Genomic DNA, 14,761 nt, shown 5'->3' on the forward strand with positions numbered 1-14,761 from the left:
CATGTGTGGGAACACTGTACCAGTTTTTGAAATAAACACACCGTTTTGTTTCTGGAAATGACCTGTGGTGTAATAATAAAGAATACCAAATGCCAAGCACGGAAGCTAAGCATTTTACCTTATGACTGAGTTTATTTTGGCGACTGAGGCTTCAAGATTGCATTCAAGAGAATACAACTAAGATGGCACAGCTGATATGTGACAGGGTGTAAGACTTGAATCCAAGCTTGCCTGACTCTTAATCACAAAAGTATTAATTCTGCAAAACCTGGTCAACCACGGTCCTTCAATGTGCAGAGTCCACAGCGAATTTAGGGCCTGGTTTACCAAGACGAGCCAGTGTGTCCACCCACCCCACCCTAAACAGGAACTGGGATGTTAAAGGTAAAACGTGGCCTTTGCGCAGGCTCACACGCCCATCCTCACTCTCCCTTCCCCGCCCACAAGGCGTCACCGCCACAACTTTCCCTGACTTTAGAATGGCCCCCACCCACTGTGAAGTCAAACGGGGGGAAGTCGTTCCTCTCTGCGACACAAGGACATTCTTCTCTTCCTCTGGCTTTCCAACTTGGAAGGCGACACCATGCCCCTCCGTTTCTCCCGCATTCAAGAGGGAGTTTGCCAGTTGTCAATATGGCCGCTGACGGGCCGTCCCCTGCAGAGGCTTTTCATAGGCCAAGGTCGCATCTTAGCCCCGCCCACTACGTCCCTCCCGCCGGCTCCCGCCTGGGTCTTGGCTGCGCATGCGTAGCCGGGGCTGACCGGGAGGTGGGACTGCTGGATTCTTCCGTGTGCCACCGTCTCTTTCTCAGGGTGGCTGCTCCTGCCACTTCGGGGCTGTATTGCCGACGTTAGCCGCGCGAGGGGAAGGGACGGGACGGAAGGAGCGTGCGTGCGCGGGGATCCTCACAGTCCCAGCAGTTCCTCTAGCGCGGGGTGGGCGGTGGGGGTCAGCAGTAGTCGGCAGTGGCCCTAGACGGCGCCATGTCGGCGGGCGGCCCGTGCCCGGCAGGAGCAGGAGGGGGCCCAGGGAGCGCATCTTGCGCCGTGGGCGTCTCCCCCGGTGGGGTCTCCATGTTCCGGTGGCTGGAGGTGCTGGAGAAGGAGTTCGACAAGGCCTTCGTGGATGTGGATCTGCTTCTAGGCGAGATCGATCCGGACCAGGCGGACATCACTTATGAGGGGCGACAGAAGATGACCAGCCTGAGCTCCTGCTTTGCGCAGCTCTGCCACAAAGCCCAAACTGTGTCCCAAATCAACCACAAGCTGGAGGTGAGCTTTGGGCTCTGGACGGGGCGGCATTCAACCGCAGTCCTCAGATCGCATTGAACGCATCGGTGAAACGACCCCAGAGAACTGCCCACTGGGGCACCTGGGCTTTCAGATGTGACGGAGAGGGCGTCTGTGTGTGTGTGTGTGAAGGAAAAGAGAGGTGAGGTCGGAGCAGAGAGGGGTGGAGATGGACGTGCAGGTCTCCCTGGGTCCTGTCACCCACCTTCCTTCTATCGCTATCAGGAGGCAACGGGAACGAATTGCACCAACCTACACGTTACATTAAGCTAAGATTTAAGCTCAAAGATTCTGTCATAGGAATACCTTCACCCGTCTTTTAACATTTGGGTTTTTAGATATATTTTCACATTGATAAACTAGGTTTGTATATCCAGACAGATACTGTCCTGATTATTTTTAACAATTTCAGATGACCGTCTATTGCACACAGACATACTATTCCCTGCATGCATCAATTATTGAGGGGAATTTGATGAAAGCGCTTAGGAAAATTTAGAGGGATAAACACAATAGTATCAATGTCCTTCTCGGTTTACAGTCCTTAAATTACAGACGATACCACCAGAGCTCCCTACAATCATTCAAATGACTTCTAACATTGAGATTTTGTTTGTACTTGACTATATTTCCCAAAGTCAAGATTTATTTTTGAGAGTGTGTGAACAGTGATCATTTGCTTTAGTCTCTAATCTTGGTTGTGGTTGTGGGTGGAGTGGTGGTGGGTACAAAACACAAAAACAAAATGTACCACATTGGGCAGAAAATTAGCATATTATTACAATATTTAGAAATCATCATAGATTAACATTGCATAAAGAGCTTTTTCTTTTTTGTTTTTGTTTTCTGTGCATGTCCATTTTTTTTTTATTAGTTTCAGGTGTACAAGACAAGGTAATACTTAGACGCCCACCATCTACATCCCTCACACTGTGAACCCCCCTCCCCCCATCCACCATCCCTCCGACCTTTTTCTAACTGGGTTATTTTAAGTGTAAGAATGGGTCTTTCATTTTAAAGTACATAAAAATAGGATAATCAATGATGTGCAAAGCTCTTTGAACATTAGGTTTCCTAAGAAATCATCATTGTTATCAGTTTTAATAAGAATGCCCATTGGATTCATATCAATATAAATATCAGATAGGCATCCTCTCCTTGCTTAGCCATTAGCATTCTTTCTCTTTCCTGTTAGTTAGCCATGAAAAAGTTGGTATAATTTTTGATTAGTATAGAATTGCATATCAGAAATTTTGTGACTTCTCCAATGAAAGGACTGTTAATTTTTTTCCATCTGTTTTGAAACAGTTGGAATGGAAGTGCTAATATGAAGCTAATCACTTTTTCTTCTAGGTATATGAAAATGTCTCTTGATTTCTTGATTAGTGATAGTTTCTAGAAGATAGTTATTTTTCCAGTAATGAAATTGCATTTGATGATTTTTATTAATGGTACTCTAGTTTTTAAATAACAGAGCAAGAGTAGGTTTTGCTACATGAGAACTTTCATATCATTTACAACTGAAAGTATCTACTAAGGATAAACAGCTTTTAAAAAATGAAACAATCTAATTCATGTTTTAAATGACTAAGGAAACTTTATCAATGATATTTTGATGTAAGATATAAAATCTAATTTTGGGAAAAGGATAGTTCTCTGAGTAGGAGGTGGTGCTTAATTTCTTTCATCTTTCATATTTTAGATGAGGATTCAGAGCTATAATAAATTATACATGTTCTTTTTTTCCAGAAATTATAATTACGTCTTCTGACTCCATGTTCTGACTTAGGAAGTAGCGTTATTTCTCGAAATAAGAAATGCTAGCCTATCATAATGTGAGCATACAGTTTTTTTAACATGCTTGAAACCCTTGATATAAATGTCTTAGAAAATGGGAGGGGAGAAGCTAAACATGATTTTTTTGTTTGTGTGTTTTTTCAGTTACAGTTGCTCATCTGTTTGTGGACTTAACCTTCTACATTTAGTAGTTTCTACAGTGTTCATGAAATTAGTTGTGTATTGCTGAGGAGAGCTTCATTGTCAGTAGTGCCTTTTCAAAGTAGATCTGCTGTAATATCATCTGCAGAATTTCAGAGGTTGTTTCGTATACTGTTATCAATCTTCTGAGATTTTGAAATCTCAGAAACACATGTCCGTGCTTTCTTGCCCTATTATATTTCTTAGTAAGTGGATTGAATTAGTTCTATTGTTTGAATGATTTGGACATGAAAGCATACTATTTGAGGCCACTTACGGTTTGATATATAACAAATGTGCACCAAAGTTCACTGATTTTAGTGATTAATACCTTAAACCACGTTACCATAATAAAATATTTTTGTAACAAAGTCTCAGATATCTCCAATTACGGATAACTTACATTTCATTTGGTCTTGAGTGCTCTTTCCGATTGCCCCTTCTTCTGCCCAGTCATCGTGTCTTTAGGTAGCACCATGTTTAATATTAATGTCGTAGTTAGGAAAACAATTTTGCTGCAAAAAAAAAAATCATAGGTTACATTTAAAAATTAAATATAAATGACATCTATGTGACTGCTTCTTGCCATAAGTTATATTTGGGGAGAGGGATATCTGTAAGAGAATGGTAAGGGCAATGAATATCAGAATATATTGAGGTAGTGCCATTTCACATGACTCACATCGCTCCTGCACTTCCCACCTATTCGAGAATTCCTGTTATGGTGAGCCACTTGGTGACAGCTGTGTGGGAGTAACAGGTACTGACTGGGATAGTAGTCGTAGTAATAGTGGTAGTAGCAGTAGTAGGTGTGTTGGAATAGAACAAAGGTGGAGAACCAATACTTGAGAAAAACTCATCTCTGCCTTGACGTACGATCTTCTGCCTATTCACCCCTGCTTTAAAATGACAGCAAAACAATACATCTTCTATCACATTCTCCTTTCCCTCAGCAATTGCTGAATCTGTGTCTCCTTTGAAAGTGATTACTATTCACAGCCATCAATAGGAAACTTAACTTTGGTCTACAGTCATGTTGATAATGAACTAATGATATACTATCCCTTTACTGCTTTAAAGCTGTCTTGTTTTTAAACAAGCAGTGATGCTATTTTGCAGCATGGAATTTAACGTTTAATATTGATCCAGTATACATTTATTGAGCACTAATTATGTGTCATATGCTGTATTGGGCACTTGGGATACAATGGAGAGTAAAGACAGACATAGTTATTGCTATTATGGAGCTTGGATTATATTGGGGGAATTTGTTGGCATAATTATCACATATAAGTGAAATTCCAACTTTGATATGTGCTATGAAAGGTAGGTACATAGAGTAATGAGAGCCTATTCTGAGGGATCAAGGAAGGCTTTGTTGAGGAACTGACCATTGAGTTAAGACATAAAGGATGGGTAGGAATTAATTAGGGCAAGAGAAATAGGAATATTATTTAACATTCCAGTAGAGAGAACAGGAAATGGAAAGCACCTGTGATGGGCAAGCACGTAATGCATTTCAAAAACTGAAAGAGTATGTGTTAAAAGAGCAGAGGGCAAAAAAAGTGAGATGCAGGCTAAGTTTGAACAGGTAGGTTGGGACCATATCTGCCTGATTTTATAGGCCACACAGTAGATTTGGGACTTTACTGTAACAGTGGGAAATGTTTTGAACTAGATGGTAACCTCAGGTATGAGGTTCAAACACACTACTCGATCTATGGTAAGGAGAAAGTTTGGGAGAATGACGAGAATGAATGCAGGAAATCACTTCGGAGGTTCTTCTGATCCATGTGAGGTGACAGTGAGGATAGTGTTCAGAACCAGAGAGACTTGAGAGGTAAAAATAAACAGATGTAGGGATGGACTGGAGCGGAGGAATGAGGGAATTCAGGATGACTCCAAGATGTGAGTTGGCTGGATGGATAGATGGATGTGAAATGTTTTTGGCAATAACTATATTGCTAATCTTGATCAATGACTATGGACCAGGCTCTGTCCTAAGTCATTTATATACATTGATTCATCTAATTCTCACAACAGTCCTGTCGGGTAGGTTTGGTATTGTTATTCTCATTTTACAGGGATTAAGTAAGAGGCCTGAGATTACAGAACGAGAGAAATAAGTCTTCCAAAAACATTTATTTATATCTGGTGGGAAAAGGAGGAGGCAGAGGGACAAGCAGGCAGAACAAGTGAGTGTGGCTGGACAGATAGCTGGGGGGGCGGGGGCTGTTCAAGGGGCGGTATTGTTTTCATTTTATTTTTAAATAAGAAAATGAACGTGTTCATAAGCGAATGAGAAGCATCTAATTCAGGAATCTGAATATTCTAGAGAAAGAGAGGGACGATTGGTATTCGTAAGGTCTGAGTGAAGATGAGATCCAAAATACATGTAGAGAGAATGGCCTTATATTGAAAGGACAGCTACTGTATTTAAAGGGAAAGGAGAGATGATGAGAGCAGAAGGTAGGAGGTTGAGGGAGTTTTTGTGTGATGACTTCTTTATTCTCTAAAATAGGAGTCCAGGACAACTGCTGAAAGTGGGTGAAAGTAGGAGCTTGAGAGTGAAAAGGATGTGACATAATTATGGAAGAGTGGGAGAGCCAGTTGTCTGGAGACACGGAAGGACTGCCAGGCAATGTTGAGGACTTACTTGGAGTTATCATAAATTCATGGCACAACCAGTCTGCCTTGTTGGGTGACTTTCTCCAGCAATACTTACTTGTTTAGTAACAGGCATAGTGCTGAGAGTAATAATTGAGTTCATCCAGCGCTGTAACAAGAAGTTTGCTATATGGACGAGAGTGCCATTGCAATGAAAAGGGTAATGAAGAAAAGGAGATCATCTTCAATTAAAGACGTAGAAACAGAATTCGGTAATTACGTAGATGTAGATGACGAGGAAGGATGAAGGATGACACCACATTTCTCTTGGGGAAATGTATTGATACCTGTAGTGGGTTGAATAGTTCCCCCCAAATTTATGTCCACCCAAAACCTCAGAATGTGACCTCACTTGGAAATAGGGTCTTTGTAGATGGAATTAATGTAAGGATGGAGGTAAGATCATGGCAGATGAGAATGGGCCCTGAATCCAATGAGAGTGTCCCGATAAGAGACAATCAGAAGACACAGAGACACAGAAAAGGCAGCAATGTGAAGATGGAATCAGAGTTTGGAGTGACATGTCTAGGAGCCAAGAAATGCGAAGGATTGCTGGCAGCTACCAAAAGCTAGGAGACAGACATGGGACAGTTTTTCCTTCAGGGTCTCCAGAAGGAACCAACTCCGCCAGCACCTTGATTTTGGGCTCCTGAACTGTGAGAGAATAAATTTTTGTTCTTTTAAGCTACCAAGTTTGTGGTAATTTGTTATGACAGCCCTAGGAGACTTAAACCATTCACTGCAGTAAGGAATCCAGAGATAAGTGGAGTTTAGGAGATTGTGTATAGTTAAGGTCCCGATCCTTTCTTGTATATTCCTAACGTAGTCTCCTAATTGCTTCCTACCTCTCCAACCCATCCTTTAGGTATCAAAATGATTCTGAAAAAGTTTTATTTTAATGGTTCATGTCAAAAAAAAAGTCATTCTTCTTTTTATACCTCCCTGTTATTGGCTAAAATATAAACTCCGCAACATGGTGATCAATGTTTAGTGTGTGTCCTTATTTTTTGTCACCTCTTAGCTGCTTTTGCCTCAATAAAATTGGTCTATTTGTAGTTCTCTAAATAGGCCTTGTTGCTCTTTCGTGGCTTCTCTACTTTGTCATAGGCTATTGTGTGTAATGCCTTCTCTGTCCTCTTTGTGTACAGTATCACACAGCTTCCTAACACTTAAAAGATTTTTCTGATGAGAAAAATGATAACAAATGGGATTTTTTGATATTGTATAATGAGATGTGCCAACATTTGGAAGATCTGCATAACTCAGTGAACCAATATTTTCAAAACAACCAATGCATGATGTTAAAATCTTGCCTGGGTAAAATATCCATTCAAAGACTACACAGACCACTGTATTTTAATGCAACAGTGTATGAAAAGTTCATTGAGAGCGTTTCAGACTCTATTTCTAATGGGAAAGGGAAAGATCTGAGATATGAAAACCCCTAGCAGGTGAGATAGGGATGTAAGTAGGTAAGAAAGGTTGGTGTTTAATGTGTGAGTTCCAAATTTCTAATTTTAAAAAGGGGACAAACACCAATTCTGTAATCAACATATAAATGAACATGGTATCCATACTCAAAGGAATCCCTACTCAATATGGTTTAAGAGCACTACGGAGAAAAAGCAAAACTCATGGAAACTAAAACAGGTTCACAAAGAGACAATGTTACCCCCTAAAGTCAGCTTCACAAAGCATGTGATAGTTCAGGTTATTTCACCTAAAATGTGGTCCTGATCCTCAGAGAGCTTACCTTCTAGAGCTAGAGATGTGGTAATCATGAGTTACAATACGCGTAATGTAACAAATCTAACAGTCCAAGTGAGTTCAAGGTGTTATGACAACCTCTGCCTGTAGAAAACAGAAGAGTGGGATGAGGAAAGCCTCCAGAGATGGTGATGTAAGTGGTATCTTGAAAGATGAGTGGGTGTTTGATACTGAGCACAAATGGAGGGTCCAGTCCCATGGGCCTCTTTTCGGAAACTCTGAGACAGCAGTTCTCAAACATTTTAGTCTCAGGACCCTTTTACACCCTACAAATTAGGAGGTCCCCAAAGAGTTATTTTTTTATATGGGTTATATCTATTTACTGGCATTTACTGTATTAGAAATTATTAGAAGTTAAAACTGAGACAGCTTTAACTATTTACTGTATAAGTTAAAAATAGCAACAGTAAGCCCATTACATGTTAATATATAAATATAATTTTTAGTGAAAAAATAGGTATATATTCAAAACAATAATTAGAAAGAATAGCATTGTTTTTATATTTTTTCAGATTTTTGAAATATCTGACTTAATAGAAGACAACTGGATTCTCACATCTTCTGCATTCAAACAGTTGTAAAATGTGGTTTAGGTATAGAATAGGAAGAAAATTTGACCTCATAGACATAGGTACTTGGATAAGGGAGGAATGTTTTAATAGCTTTTCCAGATCATTGTGGATATTCTACTTTGGTTGTAAAAGGTATTTTCTTCAAGGTTAGTTACAGTGTGGTCTGAAACGTTCTCAATGAACTTTTCATATACTCACTGTTGCATTAAAATAGAGTGGTCTGTGTAGTCTTTGAGTGGATATTTTACCCAGGCGTGATTATAACAACATCATGCATTGGTCATTTTGAAAATACTGGTTCATGAAGTTATGCAGATCTTCCAAATGTTGGCTCATCTCATTGTACATATCAAAAAATCACATTTGTTAATATTTTTCTCATCAGAAAAATCTTTTAAGTGTTGGGAAGCTGTCAAGTTCATGGTGATGGAATCAAGTTTTCCAAAATTCTCATTTTCACTTGAAAACACAAATTTTTATCATTGGCAACATGCTGTCACTTGTTTTCCTTGAAATAACAAATTCACTTTATTCTCAAGTACATGTCTGCCAAGTGTATTAATCTTAATCACCATAGTTTATTCTTCTTTCAAATAAAAATAGTGTTTCATGAAAAAAATGTTCAGCTTTGCAACTCAAGCAATTGTGTATATAAGTGCTTTTCCCTAAGATGACCTAGTTTGATATGCAGCAGATATCTTTATGCATATTTCCCATTTCAGCGCACCGAATATTAAAAAGACATGTACTCAAAGGTCAGGGTTTTTAAAAATTAATAATTTTACTGGTTCATCAAGGATACTCTTAAATGAATTTTTTAAAAAACAGCTAGTGCAAGTAGTGAGACTACAGTGACTCCTAGTACAATTTGGTGCTTCTGCATTGACTTGTACTGAAATGCCAGCATTTTACTTATTGCTTTTGCACCTTTGGTATAAATATCAACATAGTGAAAAAGGCAAATGATGTTTTATTATTCTAGAAATTGTTTTGACCTTGTTGATCTTCTGAAAAGATCCCATAGACCTGTGAGAACTACTGCTCTGATGATAACCAAAACACTTCCCAGAAGGATAGCCTTTTGGGAAGTAGGTGGATATAGGGGATACATTTTATTTTTATTTTTATTTTTTTTAATTATTTATTTATTAGTTTCAGGTGTACAAGACAAGGTAATACTTAGACGTTCATCATTTATATCCCTCACACTGTGAACCCCCCTCCCCCCGTCCACTATCCCTCCGACCTCACACTGAGCCATCACATTATATATATAAAATTATAGTTGGCATTCATTAATGTTTAGCTTCTGGTGTACAATGCCATGATCAGGTATCCACAGTATCCCTGAGGTGGTCTCCCAAATAGGACGCATGTCCATCGGATACCCAACAAAATCTTTACAACATTATAGAATACCTTCCCCAAATTAATTTTCAAAAAAACCCTGAGGCCATCTTGTGGTTACCAGCTGCTTCCAAATCCCTTCACCTTTCCCCTTATCCCCAACCCCCTCCCACACACCCATCTAACCACTCTCGGTTTTTAATCTGCGTCCCCAAAACTATCTCTGATTAGTTCATTCAGATAGTCTTTTCTTTAGATTCCATATATAAGTGAGATCATATGGTACTTGTCTTTCTCTAGATGATACATTTTAGAAGTGGTGCGATTTGCTAGAGATTCTCCATCCTAAATTGCATTTTCAAACATAAAAACACACAGACATGTAAAAGCATAATTGTTTCTTTTTAGTGAAGTGATGACCTTTTGTACACATACTTTAAAACAAAAGGTATGGGAGCATTTACAGGTAGATGTGAGATAATGTTTATATCTTTATCAGCATCTTTCTGTGTTATGGTTCATTACAGTTAAAATGCTGTTTGGAGTCAACTGTTTTGTTTGCAATCCTGAAACAACTTGGGAAATGTGTGCTTTTGTGTGCATGCGTGTGCATGCCTGCGTGTGTCTGTGTATGCATGTTCATAGCTGTGCATGCATGAGCTCGTGTGTGTGTGTGTGTGTGTGTGTGTGTGTGTGTGTGTGAGAGAGCATGCATAGCTAGCTGGGGGTGTGCAGTCTCTTCCTTAGAGCTGCCTCTAGTTCTGAGCTACGGGGATGTGATCTCATTTGGAGCTAGCTCATGGACTGCTTCCTCACCATTTTTCCTGTTACTGCCAGAATTACTGAGCATGTCAGAAGATCTGAGTTTTAATCCTATGCAATTTGTAATTGGGACAACTCACCTAATCTCTTGGGCGTTGCTTTCTTCATGTACAAAGCAAAGGTGTTTTGACAGATTGTTTTAGGTTCTTAGCTTAGACCTTCTAAAATGTTATCAAAAAAGCTATATAACATGCTGAAATTAATGAGCTGGAGTCAAATTCCTTGCTGTATAACTTGATGTTTGCTAATTTCTTGTCTTAATTGGATCCTCCTCCAAAACAAGAGGTTTTTGAGGGGTGCGTAAGGTAAAGTAATTGGCATTGTTAATCATAAGACAGTTAAGGAAATAAAACTAGCTTGCGTTTAGAAAGAAAACAGTGCAGCTCTTGTATATTTTTGGAAGATTATATAGACAGCAGATTTAGGTCTATACAAAGTGGAATAATAGGTAACTGAAATAATTTTTCTTTTTTAATGTTAGTGCCACAGAGTGGAATCCAGTAGTTAAGAATTATATCAGAAAGAAATTATCTTGATGGAAAAGTTTGGATGTTTTGAAAGAGTATGAGATGAGAAATAGAATAGTAATAACTACAATAAATACTAATAAATAGTGATGATAATCCTATAATGTTACTTAGATAAACGCCCTCTCTGTTTTTTCCATTACGAGGAATATTTCATTCCTACTTTGCACATCATGCCCTGATTTTTCATCTGTTTCCCGACTCCATTCCAGCCAATAGTGGTGATCCAGGGATCATATTTTGAGAATCATTGCTTCAGAAAATCTCACCAGTCATTTTGATTTAATGGCTTGGGTGATGTGAAGGACCTGGCCTTGAGGCCCAGAGTTCCGCCTAGAATGAGATCATTTTCTCCTCAGGGAGTTCTAGGGAAAGGACCGCTTGATGGGTTTATTTTTCTTCAAGAAATGCATCTTCAAGTCAAATGTAGGAAAGTGAAATTGTATCCCAAATAAAGTCTATATGTAATATAGTCTTTTAACTGTTTTTAAAACTTTTTTTGGATATCACTTGAAAATTTAAAAGTTGAAGGTTGAAATCAGCTGTTTCTTTTTAACTTTCAGCCTTATCTAGTTATAACATGGCCAAGGTAGGACAGTGAGGTGAAAGTTACTGGGGCTTTTTTCTGAGCAAGCTGGTTTTGAGTCTCACTACTTACTCACTGTGTGATCTTGGGCAAATTGCTTAAACTCTGACTTTCAGTTTTCTTACCTCTTCACCATGAACCCCGGCTACGCGGGCAGGTCGAACCTTCTAGACAAAAGTTGGGGAGTATGATAAGAATCACAGATAATGTGTCGTGTGCCTGCCTGCCACATGGTAGGTAGATGCCTGCTTTGTGGTAGCTGTGAATATTGTTAGTGAGTCAGACATACGTGTTGTAGCGATAGAAACACATTTTTCCTTGTGCCTAATTGCTTGATAACACTTCCACTGCCTCGCCCTGGGAGTAAGACTTGGATGTAAAGTGCTGTTTTGCCACTTTCTGATTGGGTAGCCCTGGAAATAAAAGCAGTTTTGATGGGCCTTGGCTTTATTACCTAAATTTTAATTGTTGTAGTCATAGTCTATGGTCTCTAATATCCCTTCGAAATCTAAAATTCTGTGATGTTAGTAGGATAACCATTAAGTAAAATACAGAAATTTTTAATCTTGACATATTTATCAATGACTTAACTTTTCTTAGCAGCTAAAGTGTTTATATCGTAGACAAGAAAAGAGTTACTTAAATGTTAACTAAATTTAGAGTAAATTTTAAACACTTGTTCCAAAAAAATAAAATTGGGCTTTGAATTTTGACACTTGCATCCTCTTTGTAAAGAATTCTTTTATTTATTTTTTAAGTTGAGCAACCTCTTGAGCAATTATTTCACTTCATGCAGAGTCCATGTTTGTAATAGCCCATTTTCGAAAGATCTGTGCACATCCCTGTCTCTCTTGCCCTTTTGAAATACAGTCATTTCTAATTTGAATATTGGCGTGCCAAATTGTTTCATGAATACCACTTATGTCTCTTTAACTTGTTTCTTAACTCTAGAAAGTCTTACTCAGTAATTTAAAAAATGAGATTTTTGGTTTGAAAAATAAATCATAGTGGGACAAGCAGACAATATATGCATGTTGAAACATACAGTATACCTCTTGCCACAAAGATTTAAGTAAATTTAATTAAGCCTTTAGGTCTACTTCCAGTTTATAGGAAATATAAGGAAGAGAGGAATATATTAGACAGTACCTCAAAGAAATAGACAAATAGAGAAGAATGACAGTCAATGTAATGAAAAAAGAGATAAGGGTTGTTATAGATTAAATTGCCTATTTTGAACTATTTCTGGGTAGGTTCACTTTAGCATAAGGTACGTACTGCTCAAAAAGAGTGTATATTATTCAAATATTTATTGTCCTTTTGCGATTATTTTGTTTCAGAGACCGTAAAACCCTACAGGTGTTGTTTGGACTAAGAAGGACTTTATTGATCAGGCTTATTTGTACTTTAAAGGATTAGGGAGTACTAAACATTGTCTAGTAGTAATAGGTAATTTTAAATGTTTATAATTTTTTGGTGGGAAATTTGTTAAATGGATGAAAGTCTGTAAGACATTTTTGTCATACATGTAAGATTTTTTTTCCTTTAAGTTTATTCAGTTAGGAGTGTTTGTGAAGATGTCATGTAACACTGTTAACTTATATGCTCTTCTAGAAGACAATGGAAATGAAGTTCAGTTTTATTGAATCTCTTATATGTGTATTATATTTAAAGAACAGAGTCAACTACTAGCATTTTTATTTCAATTAGCATTTAAATCTTAATGAAATTTGTTAATGCTTCAAATTCATAATAAAAGAGCTAGACTTTTACTGTCCAACAGAATAGCTACTAGCCTGATGTGGCTATTAAATACTTGAAATACGGCTGATCCAAACTGAAATGTGCTATGAGTGTAATATACACAATGGGTTTCGAAGGCTTAGTATGGAAAAAAAAATCTCTTTTATAAAATAACTTTTATATTACAATAGTTTGAATGATAATTTAGAAATTTTGGATTAAGTAGAATATAGTATAAAAATCATTTCACCTGTTTATTTTTACTTTTTTAATGTGGCTACTAGAAAACTTAAAATTACATATGTGGCTCATATATTCTATTGGGCAGTGCTGGGCTAGATTATCATAGCTTTCCTATTACAATGAAAACGTGAACTGAGGATTTCTGGTCAGAGAAAGATTACAATGGATGCATAGTTTTAAATAAAATTTAAAAAATCTTTTGTAGAAACCGGAAAACTAGAATCACAAAAGAAAAAAACAATGACAGCCTCTTCTGCAAAATTAGATGAAAATGTATACTCACAAACCCCAGAATATGGGTAGGTTGGGATAGCAAGACGCAATCATATTGCATATGAAGAGACACCTGTGTGGCAGAAAGAATAGAAAGGGGAGCCCAGAAACACAGAAATCAGCAACAAAACCTAAAAGGAGAAGACATCATTTTGGGTAGGAAACTTGAGCAGGTGATCTGAGAACAACTGGCTCCAAGTTGCAGGGGAATGCAAAACATGGGGACACATGGGAAGATTAGAAGAAGCCATGGGAAGATTAGAAAATACTGGGATGGACTTTAACAATTTCAGAAATTCCTAACAAAAGCTGCTGCTGAGAAAGTCCAATTCTAAAGAAATGCTGCTAGAAATAGAATCCACATTGAGCAGGGCAGAAACATGAAGTTTAATGGGAAGAGAAGTTTTCATTCAAGATAGGAGAGGGATACATACGTCGGCAGTTGATTTCAAAACAGTGGTTCTGGCTACCGAGAGGTTTTAAGTAGTCCACTTTAAGGCCAGAGGAGGGAACCCAGAAGCCACGAAGCTAGGAAAGCTACTTATGCGCACATCAACCCACCTACATGGATATCTGTGTATGAAAACCCATTTGATTTAAACATGAGTAACAGAAAAGGATTTCATTTAAATCCTATAACATGTACTGTAATCCAAAAAGATAAAAATTAATAGAGTAAATACAGCACAGTGAAAACATATCAAAAAATATGCCCACAAAGCAGATGAAAATTGTAAACTTATAAACGGAAATTAATAATACGAATAAAATGGCATAATTCAGAAATAGGAAAACTCAGAAATAAAGTAATAAACAAAATAAAAGATTCTTCGCAGAGCTCTGGAAAAACTTGGGGAAAAAGTCGTTTCATAAAAAACTTGGGGAAAAGTCACGTCTTCTAATGGAGACAATTAGAAGGAACATAAAAAATAGATAACAGAATAAGA

At 38.0% G+C, this 14,761-nt stretch overlaps 1 protein-coding gene across 1 annotated transcript in view; it reads left to right on the plus strand.

The window, feature by feature from the left end:
* The first annotated feature begins 753 nt into the window (after positions 1–753).
* Positions 754–14,761, plus strand: part of GOPC (golgi associated PDZ and coiled-coil motif containing) — a 37,274-nt gene continuing 23,266 nt past the window's right edge. The window contains 1 exon segment of the mRNA XM_081039606.1: positions 754–1,272. Coding sequence (XP_080895732.1) covers positions 985–1,272 — 288 coding nt within the window. The 5' untranslated portion in view covers positions 754–984.

This window comes from Rhinolophus hipposideros, assembly GCF_964194185.1.
Source record: "Rhinolophus hipposideros genome assembly, chromosome: 3".
In the NCBI taxonomy this organism is placed as follows: domain Eukaryota; kingdom Metazoa; phylum Chordata; class Mammalia; order Chiroptera; family Rhinolophidae; genus Rhinolophus; species Rhinolophus hipposideros.